The 25,469-nt window shown below is 34.0% G+C and overlaps 2 protein-coding genes across 5 annotated transcripts in view; one reads left to right on the plus strand and one right to left on the minus strand.

Moving 5' to 3' along the window:
- The window catches only part of atp6v1h (ATPase H+ transporting V1 subunit H), a 46,500-nt gene extending 40,612 nt beyond the window's left edge, over positions 1–5,888 (minus strand). For both annotated transcript variants that reach the window (XM_073849266.1, XM_073849265.1), the window contains exons 1-5: positions 5,791–5,888; positions 5,105–5,238; positions 2,816–2,915; positions 2,171–2,260; positions 1,153–1,266 (exon numbers count right to left, since the gene is read on the minus strand). In XM_073849266.1, the coding sequence (XP_073705367.1) occupies positions 1,153–1,266; positions 2,171–2,260; positions 2,816–2,915; positions 5,105–5,208 (408 nt within the window). In that variant the 5' untranslated portion in view covers positions 5,209–5,238; positions 5,791–5,888. The remainder of the gene's footprint in view (positions 1–1,152; positions 1,267–2,170; positions 2,261–2,815; positions 2,916–5,104; positions 5,239–5,790) is intronic.
- Positions 5,889–7,882: 1,994 nt separating this feature from the next.
- rgs20 (regulator of G protein signaling 20) lies at positions 7,883–23,964 on the plus strand. Of its 3 annotated transcripts, none has more exons than XM_073849115.1 (5): positions 7,883–8,268; positions 19,127–19,290; positions 19,706–19,795; positions 21,569–21,803; positions 21,888–23,964. In XM_073849115.1, exons 1-5 carry the CDS (start codon positions 8,056–8,058, stop codon positions 22,074–22,076), a joined length of 891 nt encoding a protein of 296 aa, XP_073705216.1. In that variant the 5' UTR covers positions 7,883–8,055; the 3' UTR covers positions 22,077–23,964. The 3 variants fall into 3 exon arrangements, with proteins under 3 accessions (XP_073705216.1, XP_073705217.1, XP_073705218.1); XM_073849116.1 differs by having other exon boundaries at positions 19,718–19,795; XM_073849117.1 differs by lacking the exon at positions 7,883–8,268 and adding an exon at positions 17,652–17,734.
- Positions 23,965–25,469: the final 1,505 nt, after the last annotated feature.

The raw sequence follows: 25,469 nt of genomic DNA on the forward strand, positions 1-25,469 counted from the left end.
ATGGCCAAATCCCTTCATCAAGTCTGTTTTTTGCTGTACGTTTTAAAGCAAAGTGCACACTTCATTCAGGCAATCAGCTCCTGATCCGGTGTTTTCAGCACCTCAGAACGGCTCAGTTTGGCTTCCTAAAACACCAGTGTGAATGTAATTTAGACTGAGACAGTATACCACAAATAAAAAGAGGGTTGAGTCCCCTTTAAAGTTCAGGTACAAGTCAATTCACTGACTTTTTTTCGATTTACGTTTTCTTAGTTAAGAACATGGGTTGGAGCTCTTAATTTTGAACTCTCAAAGTGCATTAGATAGAAGTATTTAACTTTAAAATGTAAAAGTTTTTGTCCAAGTCATTTGTCTTTTTTTTTCTTTTTTAAATATTGCAATATAAATTGTATTGTGGACTTTATATAGAGATATTATCGTATCGTGAGAATTTGATATTGTTACATCCCTAATGTCAAACATACACAACTGTTAGCCAATCATAGCTTTAAGCGTTTACTTCAGAGTCTACAATCCGCCACACCTATTCAAACAAAGCGTTCCGATGAGGGAGTTGATATCAGGACAGGACAGAAAATAGCCTATTACTTCTAAATTATGATGTATTTTTATATACAAATCTTGAAAACATAAGTAAACCACAGAGAACAATACAAAATAAAAAAACAAAGGCAGTTCATGACCACTTTAAATTTATTTCACTGCTATGACAAATAATTTAAGGAATATTGTGATTGTTTTTCATTGTTTCTCATATTTAATAAAGCACTTTCTGTCCAGTATGGCTTAGAGTATGAAAATGTGTAAAATTATTATGATTTAAAATAACTGTTTCCTATTTTAACACATTTTAAAACGAGAAATGTAAATTATTCCTGTAATGGCAAAGCTGAATTTTCAGAAGCCAGCAATCCAGTCTTAAGTGTCACATAATCCTTGAGAAATCGTTCCAATTTGCTAATTTGGTGCTTAAGTAACCTTTCTTCTGTAAAAACTGTGACAGGATTATTCAGTGGATAGAAAGTTTTGTATTCTTTTCTTTTAACTATAAATCTTCTGTAACATTGCAAATGTATTCACTGCCACTTTAGATTAATTGAATGCATTATTGCTGAATAAAAGTATAAATTTCTTTGCTTGATAGCAACTTACCATATGAACAGTAAAGAGATCTTGACGGTTCAGCATTGGGAGGAAATATGACCAGGCTGTATTCTTAGTCTTCTTGGCATAATCAAAGAAGATATTCACTCTCTGATGATTTTCCTGCATGGTAGAGCAAACTCATTATTGCAACATAAAATAAACTGATAAGAAAATATATAGAAGATATAGAAATCGTATCAAGACATAAAAGCTTTCCACAAATGAACATTCAAAAAGGTCAGTGGCTACATCTGTAAGGGTGAAGAACTTCCATTTCACCGCCACTACAACATGAGTTATACTTGGTTGCATGGTTGTGTTCCTGAAAAACACTTAATATACACCCTACATCATGTACATGACACTTGACGAGAGTGAGTCAGTTCAGTTCTTCAATTTCCCCAGAGATACATTTACAAAATGAATTGATTTTTAAATAGAAAGAAGAGCCTATTTATCTTGGTTTTAAAATTATAACCACTTTGCATATGAATAGAAGATCTCATCACAGAAGCATAGGCTACGCGAGATTTGAGAGGACAAGTCACTGTATGAATACAAAAATATTCAGTATAGACTCTGACTCTGTACACAAAACCGCAGACTCCATAAAAGCAATTGACAATGGGTTTTCATGAAGGTCATCTATCAGCACAAACTTAACAGATAATACTGATAAAATATACAGCGAAAAATCTAAGATAGAGCATCATTCTGCTTCTAGGCCATAACATACTATTTATTTAAGGATTGACAGAGTGACATTATGAATGAAAATCCGTTTGAGAATGTGACATTTTTCCTTTTCGAACATTTGCAAGACCAAGGCTGTGAGGAGACAAAAAGCATAATATTCATGTGACTGCCCACATTTTTCATTTCAATACACCTTTCAACTGAGATAATACAGGGTCAATTGATGCATTAAAAATGAACACTCCAAAGCTTTTAAGTCTGACAGTCTATGAGAAAACAGACATTAAAGTTGGACTTTTTATGTCTCTGAAATGGCACGTGTTTTTACCTGCAGCGTGTCATCAATCAGGGTCAAGATGTACTGAACTGTTTGCTCTTTAGATATATGAGCCATAAGGTTGAGGAAGGTCTTTGCACACTATAATAAAATATGATAGAAGAATTAGTTAAATGTTCAGACATACAGTCAAGCCCGAAATTATTCATACCCCTGGCAAATTCTGAACAGCTTGGACTATTTGGAATGGTACAGAACTTTGGATTTTCCCATAGACTGTGACAGTTTGCAAAGGGTATGAATAATTTTGGACATGCCACTTTTTGTTCAAATGTAAATAAAAGCTGAGAAATATTTTTTTTCCACAATGATGCCTCTTGCACATCGTCTTATTATCTTTTGGGTGAAGCCTGTGTCATTTTCGGTCGAAAAAAAACTTGCTGGTTGAATAAAAGTAACTTTAAGTCAGAATTTGCCAGGGGTGTGAATAATTTTGGGCTTGACTGTAAATAGAAATACAACAACATGCGAGCCCATGTGAGCCTAGTCATTTTAAGAAAGCTATTATTTATATAAAAGAGCTCCTAAGATAAAAAAAAAAAAAACATAGGCAATGATCTATTGTGGCACATTTCTTTTTTAAAACTAAACAAGTTGGGAGAGGCAAAACTAATACAAGAAGAATGTCCTATCAACCTGATGTCCTTCTTTTGTCAGAATTGCTTGCTTGTCTTCAGTCCCGGCAATCTCAAACTTCTTAATAAACTCACAGTCCTCGGATGAGATCATTTGGCCCCTGAAAAGCAAGAAACTCACCAATGACTAAAGGGAGATAGGCACAACATAAGGCAATCCAGAAAAGTGCATCAATTTCTCACATTGTTTTTATTAAACATATTTACTCTCACACGCTTTTTTATTGTTTTAATCTGTCAAAGATTCAATATATCCATTCTCAAGAGCACACACGAGGAAATCATTTTTTCTCACATCTGTGGAGAGCTTGCAGGACTCAATAAGGATGGGACGAAGTGTCATTGATGAAACTGTTACTTGTCCCATTGGGTCCTATTGGGTCCATTTGGGTCCTATTCATCACATACAAGTGTCTAAGCCTTAAAAATTAAAGGTGCATTCAATACTTTTTCAGTATAATTTCTGGCTAGTATTACAAATGAAAAATCTGCTGTTTTAATTAGGTCTAATACATTAATTGTAATTGCTTTACTGTTGCTATTATACTTCTTGTTGAGCTCTGCCTTGTTACTTTAAAACTTGTGAGAAATATGAGATAACAATAAAACTCTCTGAACTGTAATTTTGCACTTTTACTCTGATTTGCACGATAATGTCAAGGATAAACGTAAGATATAGGTATGTGTATATACAGTACCAGTCAAAAGTTTTTTGGACAGTAAGACTTTTAATGTTTTTAAATACGTCTCTTCTGCTCACCAAGCCTGCATTTATTTGATTCAAAATACAGCAAATATTTTTACTATTTAAAATACTTACTATTTGAATATATTTTAACATGTAATTTATTCCTGCGATCAAAGCTACATTTTCAGCATCATTACTCCAGTCTTCAGTGTGACATGATCCTTCAGAAAACATTTATAATTATTATTATTATCAATATTTAAAGAAAAAAAATAGAAGAACATAATAATAATAATAATAATAATAATAATAATAAATGTTTTTGTTCTTTTTTGTTTCATTCATTTTGAAGTAATAAAACAACTCAAACTAAATAAAATAAAAATAGAGACTAAAATCTCATTTAAAAAAACTATATAGACATTTAAAAAATAATAATGACTCATGCTATTGCCTTCATTCTAATAATTTGATTTCACCTGCCACATGCCCTCTGCATTAATATGCATCTAGTTTAAATTACAAATATAGACTGATTATCATAATTCATTAAACAGTCTTAATTATACTTCATTAAACAGTCTGTATTGTATATCATTTATTAATCTTTTCTAACTGAATTTTGAATATCCTTATATTTATGTAACTATTCAGTTGCTTGGTTTATAGCAAAATAAAATAAAAGCAACCATAATACAACATACATATTTAACAAAAACACTACCATTCAAAAGTCTGAGGTTGGTAAGACTTTCTAATATATTTTTTAAAATAAATCTCTTACCAAGATTGAATTTGTTTGATCAAAAATATAGCAAAAACAACTACTGGGAAATATTATTACAACTTAAAATAACCGTTGTCCATATGTATTGCTGTTATGACATGACCCATCAGAAATCATTCTAATATACCAAAAATACAAATGACACGCTCCACGTCTTTTAATTGGACAACATGTAAAAGTCAACTTGTCTCAAATGCACTTTGGAAGCCAATTATACTATGCTTATGACTATGTTACCATGTAAACAGTAAATATGGGTTAGAAAACCAAACTATAAGTTTATAAAAGCATCATCATTGTATTAAAAAAAAGTAATGTTGGCTGAATTGGTAAATACTGTTAAGGAAGGACTATGTATACAAGAAATGACAAGCCTTAAAACATTAACTGTCAGAACCAGACACACACACACACACACACACACACACACACACACACACACACACACACACACACACACACACATAACTGTCACAAGACAGTGACACAAACTCAGTTTCCTTAAAACATCTAGAGCTTGTTCCTGTTTTAAAGAAGCATTACACCAGAGAAATTAGCAAACATGATAAAGTAATTTCAAAAAGAAACCAAGATCCAAATTCTGAAAATACACAACTGGTTTTATTCTTGTTTCACTGTTGGAAACCTTTTCAAACTAGTAAACTGAATACATAGCATTTTAGGCATCATAGGCTCCAAATATCTTCTGACACTATGCTATGAGACCCAAAAATGCATTCAGAATTCAGATATAGTTGTTCAATTTGATCTAGGAGAGTAATACTGAAGCAGAAGTGGTATTCAAATGTACTCACTGGAGGTAGGACTGCCAGTTGACCTTGTTTGCTCGGACCTCTGCGGCCTTGGCTGCGATGATGTTGGTAGGGACGGCAGCGTCCACTGCCCCTCGGATATCCATCTTGAGTTTTTATATATTAGGACCTTGAAACTGAACACAATATCAAATCGTGATGTGCTGTCCCTGGAAAGGCCACTATGACATTACTGCAGCATCTGTACTCATTCCAGCAAACTCCCCTCGAAAAAAGGGTTAGAAACGTAGATAGAACAGTGAAGGAAAAGGAAAAATGAAGATTAACAAAGATGTGTGCAAAAACGACGGTGTGTTACTAATGAACACTATCAAAATGATTTAGCATAGCAGGGGTTGTGTGTAAGCTAGCTAAGGGTGGACGGATAAAAATGCGAATTACACTTCACTGTATAAATACAGATGAAATTAACTAAACGTTTCGATAGGTCTGGACACAGCATTTCAAACTAATATAATAATATTTGATATACGTCTTCAAAACAAACAAAAAAACTGACTGCACAGAGCCACTGACAACTGCTAATGCAGAAAGCAGCGAACTGGAAAGGTACCGCATAGACTTTGTGTTTAGTCAAATGTTACTATACAGTTATCTGGCAATTATTTGTGAACCCAAAAATCAATATTTACAGTAGAAATATTAGAAATATCTGACTTCTCGCTTACCTGCTCTTTCTGCTGTCAAATTGCTACAAGACGTCACGGGATCAATGTCACGTGATTCCGTCATGTGAGAGGGCCAGTGAATTAACCCTTTAAAGTGCGCCGTTTTTTCAGTGGTGAGGATTTTGATTCAGTTCAGTGACTTGAATCATTCGAATCAGTTAAAATGTGTTCACTGATTCAGTCAGTGGTGTTTTTATGAAAGTCACTGCCCTCTATGAAATGAACACTAGACGCGTTCATACTGAACACCCTGCAAACATAGAAGAAACTTGTGTCGTGCTTTGTAGAGCAATTTGAGGTACATAAGGCCTACTTATGTAAGTAAATGTCCATATTTTCATTTAATATACATCTGCAGCCTATATAATACAGTCATGTGTATTTATATCCGTGGTTCTTTAACTTTGTGACTCCAAGGACTTATGTACACAATCTGAGAAGCCTGCTGTAATGACAGTGAAACCAGATTAAAATAAATACATACAATAATTAAAATGTAAATAACTGCAATTAAATATACATTTAAAAGTAAAAAACTGTATAAATAAATAAATCATTATAATTTAAATTATTGTAAACATTCAGCTCTTAAAACTTCTGTAATTCTTTTATACAGTATGCTATATACGTTTATTTAAGTTAAATAATTAAGTTTCAGAATTCCAGAATATTTAAGAGCTGAATGTTTTTCAAGGAGATAGATAGATAGATAGATAGATAGATAGATAGATAGATAGATAGATAGATAGATAGATAGATAGATAGATAGATAGATAGATAGATAGATAGATAGATATACACTGCCATTCAAAATTTGGGATCAGAAGTTTCTTATGCTCCTAGGCTACATGTATTTGATAAAAATACAGAAATAACAGTAATATTGTGAAATATTAGTGCAATTTAAAATAATGTAATTTAATATAATTTATTTCTGTGATGCAAAGCAATTTCTCCAGTCTTCAGTGCCACATGATTCTTCAGAAATTATTCTAATATGTTGATTTATTATTAATGTTGAAAATGGAAAAAAGTTGAGCTGCTTAATATTTTTTGTGGAAACTTTTTATCAGGATTCTTTTATGAAAAAACATTAAAAAGAAGAACATTTGTTTACAATATAATTATTATAATTTTTTAACAATGTCCACTATTGTTTAATAGTTAGGTGTTTTTTGATAGAAATGATTATTTATATTCAGCAGTGATCTGTAAATGAATAAAAAAGTGATAGTAAAGACGTACAATAAATGCTGTACTTTTAAACTTTTTATTCATCAAAGAATCTTGAAGAAAAATTAATAACTGACCCCAAACTTTTGAACAGTAGTGTATATTGTTTTTAAAAAATTAAATTTTAAATAAATGCTGTTTTTTAAACATTTTATTTATAAAAGAATCCCAAAAAAAGTATCACAGGATTAAAAAATATTAAGCAGCACAACTGTTTCCAACATTGATAATAAATCAGCATATTAGAATGATTTTTGAAGGATCATGTGACACTGAAGACTAGAGTAATGAATCTTTGCATCACAGAAATAAATTATATTTGAGCATATATTAAAATACAAACCTGTTATTTTAATAATAATATCTTACAATATCACAGTTTTTTCTGTATTTTGATCAAATAAATGCAGCCTTGATGAGCTGAAGTGATTCCTTTAAAAACATTAAAAATCTTACCGATCCCAAACTTTTGAACAGCAGTGTATATATTTATTTAAATATTTTTTACTCACAATTTCTAAATATCTTGGCATTAGTATAAAGTTAATGTTTTGTTTAAAACAACAACAATCAAAACATTAATTTACATGACTTTTCCAGATATAGAAATCAAACCGTTAGCACATTGAAGTTAATCAAAGTGTAAAGTATTAAAGTTAACCACATTTAACTGGTGAAGTCCTTATATTGAACTCAATAAACGCATGCGCTTTATTCAAAATATCGCTCACACCACACACTCATGGCTGTGAACGACAAGCGCACACATCCTGTGTTTAATCTGTCCTAAGCCTTTGAAGTGCACTAAACCACTGGGGGATCAGACTCGATGGGACATGCACAAATGTAATCCCCTTTCTGCCCTGTTCACCAAGTGCTGCTCTCATTTGTTATCTTCTGTTTAACTTCCTTTAGTTAAGGTACCTGCTGACCAGAGATGTGAAACTGCCGTGGATCATGAGAAACCTCAAGGCTTTGGGTCTTTGGAAACATGTTAGTTCTTTAACAACCTGGAAAGGCTTTAGATGAGCTATGCCATGTAACAGAATCGTCTTAAAGTGGGAGGTCTGGCCCTCTTCTGTGGTACACAGCGTTCGGCTTTCTCCCTACTTGATGTGGGGGCAGCTACGGCATCTTCTCTTGGCCTGTCGGCGCGACGAGGGTTACTTAGCGACAGGAAGTTATGAAAATCAGGACGAGGATGATAATACGGAGGACAGATCAAAGGATCCCATATCCTTTCAGGTAAGTCAGGGTATGGACCAACCTGACTGAGCACTATAAATTATTTAAAGATAGCCATGTGGTAGAGCCACAAGAGCTTTACAAAGAGCATTTTATCATTCCTGACAGTTAAATTGATGATGTTGAGAAAGTATAGATTTTCTCAGTTACAAATGCTCTCCATGTCCATAGACTTATATCAGTGGTTTCTGGGTGCTATTTATTGTCCATGGAGGCGGCTCTCTTTGATGTGATCAGGTTATTTCTGGAAGCCTTCCTGTCTGAAAACGGATTAAGAGTATTTGACTAAATGATTGCATAATCAAGTAGGTGCAACACAATTTATGCAACACGTTTTGTTTAACAGGAATAGCTTCACACCAACATAATTGTAAACATAAGGTCTACACTACATGTTTTTGATCAAATTTTATTTTTAAACACTTAGACTATCAGTTTGTCTTCAGAATTAGAGGAGTGATTATCTAATATTGTGCAACACGGAAGTAAGCTATTTGTAGTAGACGTGCAAGACTTACAATTCATTAGCCGCTATTGGAAACAACTAGAATAACTTAGTGTGGTAAACAGTAAAGCTATTCGTGCTACGATCCAGTGTTTTTAATTTCAACAATAAATTTAAATTATGATAAGAAATACTAGTGCAGTATGAAGCAGCATAACAAGCTGTTTCGTAAAGCTAAAAATAACTGGAAGCAAATGATACCAGAAGCCTCGTACATTCAAGTTAACTGAGGGTACCCGCTCTTAGATTAAAAACAAGGCGGATACACAAATCAGTTTTTATTCCTATAGCAGCTTTTCAGAAATTCATAATGTGGAACACAAATTAAGATATTTTGGATGAAATCCATGAGCTTTCTGACCCTCCATAGACAGCAATACAACTGACACGTTCAGAAAGGTAGTAAGGACATTGATAAAATAGTCTGTGGTTCAACCGTAATGTTGAACAGGAAGAAATTGTTGAACAAAGTTGTTATTTTTGTTTTCTTTGTGCACAAGAAATATTCTCATAGCTAAATTATTGTTGAACATTACAGAGTTATGTAATCAGATTACTTTAAGTAACTAGTAAAGTATTTTTTTCCCCCATTTACTGACTGACAAGTCTCCTGTCCCCATGTTGAGAAAAATCGGTAAACATAATGTTACTGTTTTAGAGTAAAGGTGAACATGCATTAATTCCTCTCACTCACAAAAAACAGATTCAGTATTTCTCAAAATGAAGAAAAACAGTGAAATGCAAACTCAGAATATGAAGCAAACCTACAATTAAATATGTTAAATAACAAATATTCTGTATGTATTTAATACCATTTTATTTACCATCTCTTACGTAGATATTATAAGTGATTGCAATCAATATCATTTTGACACAACAGGTATACAGTGCCTTGCGAAAGTATTCATACCCCTTCATTTTTTCACATTTTATGTTGCAGCCTTGTTTTAAATTACTTTTTTCCACATCAGTCTACACTCCATGCACCATAATGACAAAGCACATAACAGATTTGTGACAGCTTTGCACATTTATTAAAAACAAAACACTGTATAAGTACATTGCATAAGTATTACTAAGTTGAAGCATCAAGTCTTTTTGGGTATGATGCGACAAGTTTTGCACATCTGCATTTGGCAATTATCTGCCATTCTTCCCTTTACCAACTTCACTCAAGCTCTGTCAGCTTGGATGGGGTCTGGCAGACATTTTCAGGTTTCTCCAGAAATGTATGATTGGGTTTAGACCCAGGGTCTGGCTGGGCCACTCAAGGACATTTACAGAGTTGTCTATAAGCCACTCTTGCTGTATGCTAAAGGTCGCTGTCCTGTTGAAAAGTGAACTTTCAGCCCAGTCTGAGGTTCTGAATGCTCTGGACTAGGTTTTCATTAAGGCTATCTCTATATTTTTCCTGTATTGAGCTTCCCTTCTATTCTAACAAGTCCCTCAGTCCCTGCTGCTGAAAAACATCCCCACAGCATGAGGCTTTTACCAGCACACTTTACTTTTGGGATAGTACTGTGCAGGCCATGAGCAGTGTCTGGTTTCATTCAAACATGATGCTTGGAATTGAGGTTCATCAGACCAGAGAGTCATTGATGATCCAATTCAACCATACTAATAAGCAAAAATACTTTAGATAAACTACTATAGAGATGTAAATGTACTTTTCCTTCAGACTGAGGTGTATTCATTTCACTTTAGGTGTGAAAGGGCTTTTACATTTGCCAAATATAGAACTTTTTATATTAAAAAACAAACAAGCAAGCCTTACCCAGATTTAAAAAGTAACGCAAAAGTAATGTAACGCTTTACTTTCCATAAAAAGTAACTAAGTAACATAATTAGTTACTTTTTTTTAGGGAGCAACGGAATATTGTAATGCATTACTTTTAAACGTAACTTTCACCAACACTGGTCCTTACTACTTTTCTGGGCCTTGACTGTAGTAGCTGTCTATGGAGCGTCATAAAGCTCTTGGATTTCAACAAAAATATCTTAATTTGTGTTCTAAAGATGAACGAAGGTCTTGTGTAATTTGGAGCGACGTGAGGGTAAGTAATTAATGACAGAATTTTCATTTCTAGGAGAACTAGAGTCCACATTTAAAGCCGGGCGATAGGATAGTTTCTTTTTTCCTAGTTGAGATTTGCTAAACTGAGTATGCAGTGATTTTGAGAATTAGTATTCTACTGCTTTGGTTCTAATTAATACAATTTTGGTGTCAAGGTTTAGGTTTTTCAGCATATCACCCACTACTTACAGTTTTTTACAGACGCTAGGACACATTTCTCAATACTTAGGTCACTTTTGCAAAACTCTTGACACAGTGAGCACAACAGAAGTCTATGTGGGCTAAACTGAGGATCAATTATCATTGTTTTGGCACAAAATGCATTCAATGACTACATCTCTCAAATTTCATGAATTCTTTTCTCACTCAGACACAACAACTGCCAAAAATCTTTGTACGTACAGCACATTTTGCACATGCTTACATACTGTTTTCAAAACTGTTAAACTTATGTTCCAAACAATAACATAATGCAAAACTGAACAAGACAGCAAAATTCAACAGCAATATTTTATTGAAACATATTTCAAATCTAAAAATGCAGTAGATTAGCATTACTATTGTATCTGTATCAGTGGATGGTGTGTATACAAATTCTTGTATTTTGGAATTACTTAGTGCAAAAAAATAAAAAATAAATAAACAACATAAAATACTGACGAATTCTGCATCATGTCTGATTCATTCCAGTAACATATATTGCACTTATAAACAATATATATTGCAATTATAAACAGATGTTTCCTTGTTTTACACAAGAAAACAGTTTGTAATGCTACATGTTGTTAGTGTTTTTTAGGTCATTGTTTTGTGGGTGACAAAGTGTGTTTGTCGGCTGTCAACCTTTGCTAGTGTTCTGGAAGAATGTGTTTATTTGAGACCTGAATAAAGTGTTTTGGTAGTTGTAGTGCATTTTGAATGTGAAATGAACTGCTTTGCCAAGCTGAAAGTCAGTTAGGAGAATTGTGTGAAGAGTTTTGCAAAAGTGACCTAAGTATTGAGAAATGTGTCCTAGCGTCTGTAAAAAACTGTAACAGTTCAACCAAGAAGGTAATTGAAAGTCATGGCATGATACTTTTTATCTTTAGTTCCCTAGTGTGCACGCCAAAGGCCACTGTAGCAAGGAACAGAAAACAACATTTAATGTTAGATAATGAAGAAAAAATACCTTGAGAGACACCAGGTTAGACCAGAGGGTCAGTCCTCCTCAGGCTATAGTTAAAATATAACATCAATAGCTTTGTTGATTATAGGAACATGGCTCTCCAATCTAACAGTGTCTTTAGTTGGCTGAAATATTGCATTAAAGTCATGTTTTTTTCTCTTAAAGTGGTTCACCAAAATAAATACAAATTATTTACTTAACCTCATATCGCTCTAAAACTGTATAACTTACATTTTTCTGTGGAACACAAAAAGGGAATTTGTTCATAAAGTCAGTGAGGTCCAAAACAACACTGGACACCAATGATTTTTATTGTATAGACTAAAAAAAAAAAAAGCTATATAGGTTTGGAATAACATGAGAGTGAGTAAATGATGACAGATTTTTCAGTTTTAGGTGAACTATCCCTATAGTAGATCTTATAAGTGATTGCAATAAATATAATCTAGACACAACAGGTATACAGTGCATTGCAAGTATTCATACCCCTTCATTTTTTTCACGTTTTATGTTGCAGCCTTATGTTAAACTGTTTTAAATGACTTTTTTCCACATTAATCTACACTTCATGCACCATAATGACAAAGCACATAACAGATTTGTGACAACTTTGCACATTTATTAAAAACAAAACACTGTATAAGTACATTGCATAAGTATTCATACCCTCAACTCAGTTAGTTAATACTTAGTTAAAGCATCAAGTATTTTTGGGTATGATGCGACAAGTTTTGCACATCTGCATTTGGCAATTATCTGCCATTATTCACTTCACATCTTCACCTCTCAAGCTCTGTCAGCTTGGATGGGTTTTGGCAGACATTTTCAGGTTTCTCCAGAAATGTATGGTTGGGTTTAGACCCAGGGTCTGGCTGGGCCACTCAAGGACATTTACAGAGTTGTCTATAAGCCACTCTTGCTGTGTGCTGAAGGTCATTGTCCTGTTGAAAGTTTAACTTTCAGGCCAGTCTGAGGTTCTGAATGCTCTGGACTAGGTTTTCATTAAGGCTATCTCTATATTTTTCTGTACTGAGCTTCCCTTCTACTCTAAGTCCCTCAGTCCATGCCACTGAAAAACATCCCCACAGCATGAGGCTTTTACCAGCACACTTTACTTTTGGATAGTACTGTGCAGGCCATGAGCAGTGTCTGGTTTCATTCAAACATGATGCTTGGAATTGAGGTTCATCAGACCAGAGAATCTTGTTTCTCAGTCTGAGAGTCCTTTTTTGCTAATTCCAAGTGTGTTTTCATGTGTCTTCTTACTTCTAAGCATGCTAACTAACTATGTACACAGTGATTGGCTGATGGGGGAGGGGTCTCAGTCAGAGATTTATTCATAAAAATGTTGTAGAGGGAGATATTATGTTGCCATATTCAAATAAAGGTTTAAAAATGAAGATGTCGCCACTAATGTCAATTAGATTGACCATCAGCTTCTCGGTCACCACTCTAACCAAAGCCCTTCTCTATTAATTGCTCAGTTTGGCCAGGAGGCCTAGTTGTTCCAAACTTCTTCCATTATGGATAATGGAGGCTACATGCTTTTGTGAACCTTCAATACAGCAGAATTTTATTTTATGAACCCTTCCACAGACTTGTGCCTTGACACAATCCTGTCTCTGCGCTCTACAGGCACTTCTTTTGACCTCAGGGCTTGGTTTTTTCTCTGATGTGCATTTTCAGCTGTTAGACCTTTTATTGAGAGGCGTGTGCCTTTCCAGATCATACACATTCAAATAAATTTGCCACAGGTTAACTCCATTTGAAGTGTAGTAACATCTACAAGTATGAATATGAATGCTCCTGAGCTAAATTTCACATGTCCCAGAAGAGGGTATGAATAGTTATGCAATTTCATTTTTTTTATTTCTAATAAATTTGCAAACTTGTTACAAACATGTTTTGCGCTTTGGCATTATGGTTATCTGAAGTGTAGATTGATGTGGAAAAAAAGTAAATTAAAGCAGTTTAACAAAAGGCTGCATAACAAAAATGAAGGGATATGAGTACTTTTGCAAGGCACTGTATATAATGGCAAAATGCAACATGTATTTTTTAAAACATGTTTAGTGTTTTGGCTTTTGGTGGCAGATTATACAGAATACCTGGAGAAAAAAAAGGTCAGGAAATACTTATTTTTCTGAATTGGCTGTACTGATTATAGCATGACCTATTGCACTCATCATTGTGAAACATCTTAGTAAATGTGACAGGTTTTTCTAGACTGAGCCCTACATAGTTGCCCTCTGACATCCTCAGCATGTTGGATGAAAATTAGACAGTCTCTTTTAGTTATTAAATGATGTCAGAGAAAAAAATGACAGCTTCAGATATAGAGCTTGTTCTCATTGAATGGAACACTTTCTATTCACTTTTAATTTCAAGATTTAAAAGCTCATGATGTCATAGACAGTTTGATATAACAGACCTGACTGGCCTCGAAACTTACAGCGGTGGACACATAGTGTATTTTTTAATGAATGTCTTAAATACACATAAGAGAAACTCTAATGACCTTCACTGAGATCAATTCGAAAATGGCATGAACCTCAAGACCAGCTTCTGCTCTCCTAGAGAGTTCTCGGTTTGTGTTTTTCCTGACCTTTCTTTTTCAAAGGTCAGAAAGAACAGTTATGAACCGCTATTGGCATTAAGGTATTGGTTTTGATGCAAAATCGTTTTAGAACAGACCTTTCACTTTTTAGAAGAATATGTATTGGAGGTGAAGAAATCTTGCACTTTGTCACAGAATGACACATAGACAGACACACAACAAAATAGTCACATTTAATTCATGACTCTGAAGAAACCTTTACTGCTTTACAGCACATTTTAAATGAACTTAATCCTTTTGACTATTTTGATTTCCATCTGAAAGGCTACTGTTTACATAAAAAAATAAACACACCTAGAAGAATGATTTCAGATTATCTAATGTTTGTTAACGCACTGAAACTTTTCATCTATCATAGATACAGCAGCTTAATCCAGTGCTGGAACACAGTAAACTGATGTTATTGGTGCTTTGAGCTGTCTGTCTTTCTGTTTCTGATTGTTTTATATTTAGTCTGTTTTGAACATTGAATATTATTTCATAACAGGCCACAACCTAAAATCAATGGACTTTAGACCAAACTAAAAGAATTAACATGTTCATGATAGCTAGGCAAATGATTTTAAAATATGCAGCCCTATACACTCTAAAATGTTATTTGGAAAAAAGGTATAGACCTATTCAAGCGGTTAAACAGTACCACCTAGTGTTTGCAATGAGCTGTGCCTCTCCCACTCTCTTTTCCCACACAGTGGTCGGATGTCATGACTCTATCTCTATATGTAGTACATCTAGATATATAGTTTCACGTTTCTTAGTATTCCCGATGGAAACGAATTATTTCCATCGCACATTATCCCCTTTAAAAACGCCGTTTCTGATATGCACAGCAGGCTCGTTTTTGATGTCTTACTCACAATTGGCTTTTCCAGCAATTCCGCTCACTGCTCCAGCAGATGTCAGTAATGTCCTAAGATATCCACCGGCAAAGATGGTAATTACGACTGTATGCGACTGCTAATTATGTCAGCAAATGAACACGTCATGTTGTTGGGTTAAAGTCATAGGCGCTTGCATATCAGACTATAACAGTTCTCATGTTTACAAAGTAATGCTTTTATATTTTTATATATGTTTTTTCATTGTACAACGAGTATTTGTATGCGTTTGGTTGCTAGAAACTGTTATGTTGATTCGAATTCAGGACCATGGACAGAGTCAGTGGTGCTGCTATTCGCCTCTATTCTGTTGTCACCAAGATTTGATCTCAATGTATTAACCATATTATTAGAGATTTAATAAGCTAGGGTTTTAGTTAAAAGTGGGATAAGGCTAGTAATTTGAGAAATTTGTATTGTGTACTGTAAACAGTTTGAATCTGCCATGTTAAACTTAAGAAATTAACAAAACATTCCAACGATCAGCTGCATGGTGGTACTACAATAACGTAATAATATTTTGTTTTATTCTGATATTAAAGAACTGGATCATTTCAGATCAAATTTCACACTGAAAGAACAAATGGATTAATGTTTTCCAGTCTTCACTTGCACAAAATTAAAATACTGATATTTAAAATATTGTTTTAGTGAGGAATAATCGAGCCATGTCTTATTCCAGTCTATAGGCTATTTTTAATCATTTTAATAATTTAATAATTTTATTATTATTATTATTATTATTAGTGCTGTCAAATTGATTAATCACGATTAATTGCATCCAAATAAAAGTTTATTTATATTTGTAGCAATAGCCAAAATCACATTGCATGGGTTAAAATTATCGATTTTTCTTTTATGCCAAAAATTATTTGGATATTAAGTAAAGATCATATTCTATGGCGATATTTTGTACATTTCCTACCATAAATATATCAAAAAATATTTTTTGATTAGTAATATGCATTTTTAAGATCTTCATATGGACAATTTTAAAGGCAATTTTCTCAATATTTAGATTATTTTATTTTTTATTTGTTTTTGGCACCGTCAGATTCCAGATATTCAACTAATTGTATTTCGGCCAAATATTGCCCTATCCTAAAAAAATGTATTCCTATTTATATATGATTTATATTATATCTAAACATATATTACATTTATTTCTTAAATATATCCACGTAAGAGTGAACACAGACATTTGTAAATTGTATGGGTTTGGCTGCGGTTTCATTAAAATCTGTACAATCTGTACAAAACGGTTCGTTTTGCTGCTTGATATTGCAAATTGGTGTGTCTTACCATATTATTTGAATGTACTTTCTTATTTATGAACACACTGGTTTGTAGTACAAACAGTTTTACCATTTACTGCACGTTGTTATTCTTCTGGTTATTTCCCTATAGCGGCTACGAACCAGAAGTCTCACCAATTAGGTGGATACATCTAGGTGTGTATATTTATACATACATGTTATGTATACACAAATTTTATATTAGATGCGATTAATCACGATTAATCAGTTTGATAGCACTATTATTTATTTAATCATTTATTTGAAGAATTTGCTGAGTGTTTATTACATTCCTGTAAAACACATACATTTCATCTAAGAGTGCACAAGAATCCATTATGTCACAAGTGACTCTAGGAAGCCCTGGTTCCTGCCGAGAAAGGGAACCTCCGTATGATGTTCCTGTGCTTAGGGCGGGGGTCTTCCTCACATTTTCAAGCCCATGGTCCAGCATAACCCTGTCAGTCACATTCTGAGACACATTATTGACACCTCATGTGAGGCGCACAGGGACAAAATCGTCCGCATGAACACGCATTTCATTGGTGGCAGTGTGAAACCTAGCCAACCTCCTCCATTAAATAGCCTACACAAAATAATATTCAAGCTAAGCGTTTTATTCATTACTGAGCTGACGTTTGCGACTCGTTTGTCTTGACAAACCGCGAATGCGTGGCGTTGGGTGTGTAAATAATGTTAAACTAAGAACCGCAGGAGTGTAGGAAAACATTTAAACATGTCGTATTTCACCGTTAGATGCAAGTGCATCATGTATCAGTGACATCCAGAGGATTTACGCTACCACCGCCACAGCTTGCGAGAGACGCGCATGCGCACTGACAAAAAACAGCCGGTCTTTAAAAAATCCTTATGCCAACGGATGTAATCAAGGCAAAGAATATCTCTTATCTCTGGGCATACATGGTGAAATTGTAAGTATGGGGATGCAAAGTTGTTTTTGAATGTACAAGGTATCCGTGGAGAAAACGACCTTTGATTTGGATTGTTGAAGATGGCATGTCATGTTTGACAGAAATGTCTTTTCGATGGTTGTCCTGGGCGATAAAGAGATATTGTAGCTGTGCTTCATGGTGGCACTTTGCAATGCGAGGATATGCGATGGAAATGCTGTTAGTCCGTTACGTTTTCGCTTTTCACTAGAGTAGAATGCGCTGTGTTTTTATTTTTCCCATTGCGCCCCATCTTTAAGGATGCGGTTTACATTTAAACCTATAATATTCATTTTCGTCTGTTCTGCCTCGGTAAAAAAATCTAGCAGACCTTATCATTATTCTGTGAGGCAGTGTAACCATCATCGTTTGCTAATCGTGCATGCAAAATATTCCGTAAATTACCAAATGATTTTTTAAATCGTGTTTATTACCATCAATCACGGTTCGAGCATTTCTTATGCACCGCGGCTGTGATCACTGATGAAGGGATCCGACTGCAGCTAGATGCGTGCTGCGCCCCCTCCTACCCCCAAATATTCCAACATCTTCGAGCTCAAGCTAGGAATTTGATTCCACGATTCTTTGGAAGATTAGCAACATCACAACTATTGACCAGGAGTCATTTATTAATTATAACTCCATGCATTTATGAAGACAGCTCAGTCCAGGACCTTATGCATTCGTTTCAAATGGTTATGCATGGTTTGTTTGAGCCCCAAAGCCAGGTTGTTTAAAGCAGTACAGAAACCAAAGCCTGAAGAAATAGAGAAAACCCACCCACATGGCAACAAGTCTAAATTTATTGTGCAGTAGGCCTAAGCATGTTTGCAGAATGAGAAGCACTGTAACACTGAATGTGATAATTATCTTATGATAATAAGCTATTTCATCAACATGCTTATGATTCAGATATGGAATCTATCAGTTATTTAGTTGTACAGGTTGACTTTTTCCACACTAAAGAAAGCCTTTCCAAAAAAGAAAATGGTGTTAATATGACAAGTGACATGACATGTTAGGTCATGTTAGTGTTTGTGACATGCTAGGACATTTTGGTTTCTGTTCAAGTTAAAGCATGTCTTCTTCATCCAATTTATATGCGCATTTAGCATCTCCTGGGGGTTGCCGTTCCATCCCTTTATTTTCTAGAATAGTCAGTTAATGGAAACCACTTTCGTGCATATTTGTTGTTTTGTTAAAAGCATTATTTTCTCTATTGCAAGCCACAAAATGTTTAAGTGGACTTGAGGAAAACAACTTCCTCCGATATCTACACCCTACAATTGCTTTGTTGAACCATTAATTCGTCCCGTTGATCTCTGTGGCTGCAGTTGTATTGGCTCCGTCTCAGTTGCATCCTGTTTCCTGCAGCCCATGGGATCAGAGCGGATGGAGATGCGAAAGAGGCAGATGTCGGTGCAGCAGGAGTCGGTGGCGGGCACCACAGCACCGGCGCAGAACGAGCAGCCCGGCCAGGGGAACCGTGGCTCCAACGCCTGCTGCTTCTGTTGGTGCTGTTGCTGCAGCTGCTCCTGGTAGGAGTTTTTCCTTTTTCGTTACGCAGCTAATTTGAGATACTTATCTAACAAGGTCAGTTTTGGGCCCAACTAATGGCCAGGAAATCACCTTATCATGAGAAAATAATTACATGTGACAAGACCATTAGCTTTACTACAGTAAATGTACCTGGGATATTGTTTGGATGCGATTTGCATGCTGTTTTTGCTTGTTCTGCTTATAAGTGTGATGTCATTTTTACTGGAATGTTCTGAAGATCCCAAGACATCTGCTTTTGAAAATCACCAGAACTCATGATGTTCTGGCTGTGAGCTTTTAATGAACATCAGTTACAGTTATAAACTGAACATTGAGCAGGTGAAAGCTACTCCAAGGCTTCCTGATGCCTACTGTTAGGTGTCTTGGGATCATGATGTGTGTACTACCTTGCAGTCTCACTGTTAGGAATGAAGACAGGGAAGAGAGGAACCGGAGAGCCTCGTATGATTTTAAAGCTGAGGGGAATGCTGACTTCGAGGAAAGGTCAGTCGCTCCAGCCTTGTATAAAAAGAGATTTAGTAAAAGTAGTTGAAACCTTGAGTTACAAGTCATAAAAACTGACATATTGGCTAACTACAATGTAATGTTAATTATGTCTAATTTGATTTTATATGTAAAAAAAAAAAGGAAAGAAAGAAAAAAACAAGCATTTTCTGTAAAATACTATAGTTTTGCAAGATGCAACTTTCTGAGAAATACACAAAGTATTCTTAATTTTTATTTTAATTGGTTACTCAATTTCTGCAAGATGCAAATTTCTAAAATATTCTTTATTTTTATTTAAATAAATTACTAGTTTTATTTAAGATGCAACTTTCTGACAAATGACCCCAAATATTCTTCAATTTTATTACAATTAATTATTATACTTGTGTAACATTTAACCTTCTGACAAATTATACCTAAAATATTCTGTTTTTATTTAAATGAATTACTGTTTTTCTGTAGGAAGCCACTGTTTGACAAATAACCCCAAAATATTTTTTTATTTAGATTAATTACAATGTTTCTGTAGGATGCAATTTTCTGACAAATTACTCCAAAATATTCTTTATTATAGTTCTGTAGGATGCAACTTTCTGACAAATTACCCCAAAGTAATCTTTATTTTTCATTTAAATTAATTACTGTTTTTCTGTAGGATGCAATTTTCTATCAAATGACCCCAAAATATTATTTGATTACATTTAAATGAATTATATATTTTTTTCTGTAGGATGCAACTTTCTGACAAATTATCCCAAAATATTCCTTATTTTTATTTAAATTAAATACTACTTTTCAGTAGGATGCAACTTTCTATCAAATTACCCCAAAATATATATATATATATATATATTTCTTTTATTTTTATTTAAATGAATTACAATTTTTCTGTAGGACGCAACTTTCTGACAAATTACCCCATAATTTTCTTTGATTTTATTTAAATGAATAACATTTTTTCTGTAGGATGCAACTTTCTGACAAATTACCCCAAAATATTCTTTATTTTTATTTAAATGAATTACTACTTTTTCAGTAGGATGCAACTTTCTATCAAATGACCCCAAAATATTCTTTGATTTTTTTGTTTTATAAATTACCATTTTTCTGTAGGATGCAACTTTCTGACAAATTACCCCAAAATAATCTTTATTTTTTTTATTTAAATGAATTACTATTTTTCAGTCGGATGAATCTTTCTATCAAATTACCCCAAAATATTTTTTGATTTTATTTAAATAAATTACAATTTTTCTGTAGGATGCAACTTTCTGACAAATTACATCAAAAAAATAAATATATTTTTTATTTAAGTGAATTAGTATTTTTCTGTAGGATGCAACTTTCTGACAAATGACCCCACACTTTGCTTTATTTTTATTTAAGTTTAAATTATGACTATTACTCTGTAGGATCCAACTTTCTGACAAATTACACCAAAATATTGTTTATTTTTATTTACAATAATTACTATTTTTCAGTAGGATGCAACTTTCTAAGAAATGACCCTGAAATATAATTTATTTTTATTTACATTAATTTCTATTTTTCTTATTTTTTTAAGGATGCAACTTTCAGACAAATTACCCAAAAAGTTCTTTATTTTTATTTAAATGAATGACTATAGTTCTGCAACTTTCAGCTTTCTGACAAATTACACCTAAAATATTTTTGCTGTAACAGTCCTGAAAATATCATGAAGAACAGAGGAAAACTGCTACTGATTCTTTGGCTGCCAAAATTGACTAAGACCCCTTTGTTTTTTGGCAGTCCGAAACCGACTGCGGAGGAGGTAAACTTGTGGGGGCAATCTTTCGACAAACTGATGCACTGCCCCGCTGGAAGAAGTGCCTTCCGGCAGTTTCTGCGCACAGAGTTCAGTGAAGAAAACATGCTCTTCTGGTTGGCCTGCGAGGAATTCACTAAGGAAACCAATAAGAGCGTCATCGAGGAGAAGGCGCGGATAATATATGAAGACTACATCTCTATCCTCTCGCCCAAAGAGGTAAGGGAACGCATCAGGAACAACCTAATCACACTTTTAATCAGTTTGATTAATATTTTCATTTTCTCTGCTTTTTTCTTTTAGGTGAGCCTCGACTCTAGAGTTCGGGAGGTTATAAACAGGAACATGCTGGAGCCGACGTCCCACACGTTCGATGACGCCCAGCTCCAGATATACACGTTAATGCAAAGAGACTCATATCCGCGATTCATGAACTCGCCGGTCTACAAAGACCTGCTTAAGACAGTCTCTGAGCAGCTGGTGGAATCTTAGATCTCTGTGATCCTGGCCGAATGCCCCCTCCCTATCTTTCGTTCGTTACCTTTTCTCGTGTAGAATATGTTTAAAAGGGCCTCAGCGTGGGTCCTCCCAGGGATTTTACCGCTATAGCGATCTGTACCTGAAAAAAGACGCTCAGGTCTCCAGGTCACTGGATTTAAAAAAAAAAATGTCTCAAATTTCCTGAGGGCTCAACACCACATGTACTGCTACAGATCAGCATAGCAAAAGATGCTCCAAAGGATTATCAGTGCGTTTCGATGTTTTTAAGAAAATAATCTATTTTATTTGTGTTGAAGGGGTTTTTTTAATCATTTTTTTTTGTATCAATGTTCGAAGGAAGATGTGATACCAATCGTGGGCTATATACAGTATATACAGTAGATATATTTATGAATTTGTATTACATTTCTTCAACCTTTGTTTTCTCGTGTTATAATATTTAAAGAAAAGGGAATTATGGGTAACAAGTATTGCCCGTTTATGAAAAATGCGTATGAGAATCAAAGCTCAAGTCAAGGCAACACTTCAGCTCTACTCACGGGACGCCCTGTTGTAAAACAGTATTGTTTATTAAATACCCCTATTATAATGACTTGGCATCTCCAATGAGAAATCATTATCAGAAAAAAACTAAAACTATCGTTATTTGAAGGGGGAAATATATCAGTAGTGTGGATGAGAAATAAATAATATCATGTATTTAAATCAGTATTTAAAATCAAATAGCATATCTCAAATTGCTTAGTACAGTTATTTTCTCAGCTAGAAAGTATCAAGAATTTATTTACATAAATATCATCTGTCTTCAAGTGTTTTTCTCTATCATAGCATTCATTTATTCCCATGCTGCATCCAGAACGAGCAGCTAAGAGTTGGTTGCGTGTACTCAACCAAAAGACTAAAAGCCTCATTTGTGTACAGTATGTAGAGGAAGTAATATTTTTACGAATGACCTCGAAGAGATTTAACATGCAGGTATTATACTACAGTATTTAGATCTAAACAAGAGCCCTGACTGGAAAAGGTGCAGGTTTTATTGCTAGGACCCTCGTAAGTAGATGACACCAAAGTAGCCAAGTCCAGTAAAACTGTGCGATTAGCTTTCTCTCCAATATAACTGACTAGAATTGGAGCTGCCAAGTTCTTACTATATTTTTAGTTCTGTGAATTACTTTGTTGCCTGACTTTCATGTCGCTCAAAGACAAGATCCTCACTCGGGGAAGTGCCTTGACATTCAATTTTGTGACATCTCTTTTTTGGCAATAGTTGATTTAAACTCTTGCCACATACAGTACGTAGACTCTGGGCCTTTGATCAATTCATGAGATGACTTGTCCTGCACGGTGACTATTGCACTTCATTTGCCTCTAGTTTCGGAGCGAAAAACACCATTGGTTTTGTCAAGCGCTGAAGTCGCAAATTTAAGAAAGCGAGTCTCTCGGTTAGTCAGGTACAGTTCATTACCATTGTTGATCTGAGTCCAGACGTACATCTACCAACATGTATTTCATGGTGGTGCTTCTACTTGTCTTAGACTAACTCAATATGAAATGTGCAATTGATGTGTGCAATTTGAGCTGATGGATTCACCACATAGATCAACCTCAAACACAATCTAAGCCAATGGTTTGGAGTTATACTGCCTATAAATCTTTTTTTCTTTCTCTCTCTCTCTCTCTCTCTCTCTCTTTCTTTTTTTGTTGTTGTTCTGTAAAGTATACAAAAAGTGTTATTTTCAAATCAGTTTACATGAAAATTATAATATTTTTTTTTATTAATAATATGTGAATGTTTACAGTAATCAGATTAGGTTTTTTTCTGTTTTAATGAATTGAGAAAAATAATGATTTGTGGGCATTTGGAAACTTTAAGATACAATAAAGCACAATAAATTTTAAAATGTGTGATTGTTGTCAGAGCTGAGGAATAGTAGATTGACATATATGCCATATATGAGCTTGTGTGATCATGGGAACTCAGGTTCGAATCCATATGGTGTCTTTTTTTGGGTGCTTTTGCACCTCTCTCATCCTTACTTTGCTGTCTACTCATACTGTTCTATAAATAAAGTCAGAAAACTACAAAACATAAATAATAAAACAAATGCAATGCCCTCCTTTAAAATAAAATAAAAAAATTAAATAATAGAATATATACAATATATACATAAAATGGTGTGCGGTGGTGTTCTAATATGAGAAATCTCAACGTTTTTTTGTTTTGATTTGTTTTGTTTTTTTAAATCAAATGTAAATTCATGTCCCAGTTACGTTTTCTTGGTTAGATAAATATTGCCTACAGAAAAAAAATACATTAACAATGTAATCAGTATTCCATTTATGAAATATGAATCTCATCAAGCTAGTGTTTAAGCATTTTACATTTATTCCAAAATAATAACTCAAGGCAGTAACAATTTTAAAAATATGTTTTATTTGTCAACCTATATTCAGCTATTTTTTTTAATAATTAACTTGCAAGTACTTTTTAATTTTGTTGGTCATCACTCATCAAAGCTCAGACACGGAGATTTACCTTAAACGGTTAGTTCACCCAAAAATGAAAATTAGCAAATTTACTCACCCTCAAGGCATTCATGACTTCCTTCTTTCAGAGGAATGCAGGGGTGAATAAGTGCCTCCTGTGGCAAATCAATGCGTTTTTTTTAAGAAAAAATATCCATTTTAAAATGTAATAATCACTTTTCTCTAGCTTACACTAACAGTTGTACAATAGAAGCTGTGGTTTTTTTTGTTTTTTTTTTATTAACTGGATAACAAGAACATTAATACAACATACATCCAAAGAGGATCACAATGTTTTCAAATATTATCAAATACATTCCTAATAGCATCAAAGGAATAAACAAACAAACAAACAAAAACAAAACACACACACACACACACACACACACACACACACACACACACACACACAAAAAAAGCAGCAACACAGGGGATAATTCACAATACATTTTCATAAGAAAAGGATTCAAAAATTCTATACAGCCTTCTTGCTTTTCTATTTCTAAGATCTTTTAAATCTTCAATGTGACGCTTTATTTCAGTTTTGAATAATAAGATGTCAGGTTTGTTATTAGACCATTTTTGTTTATGTATATGATATTTTCCGTACATAATTATTAAATTAATCACCAAATTTTGCTCCAGACTCATATTCTTATAAATCAAAAATACATCTCTATCAGAGAATTGAATCTTTAATTTAAAAATTTTCAATATTAGATATTCAATATCAATCCAAAACATCTTGGTATATATACAATCATAAAAGAAATGTTTAACGGATTCTTCCTCTATGTTGCAAATGATACATGTAGTATCCATATCTCTAAAGAATTTTGCAACTACTTGTTTTACCAG

This window comes from Garra rufa, chromosome 10, assembly GCF_049309525.1.
Source record: "Garra rufa chromosome 10, GarRuf1.0, whole genome shotgun sequence".
Taxonomy (NCBI): domain Eukaryota; kingdom Metazoa; phylum Chordata; class Actinopteri; order Cypriniformes; family Cyprinidae; genus Garra; species Garra rufa.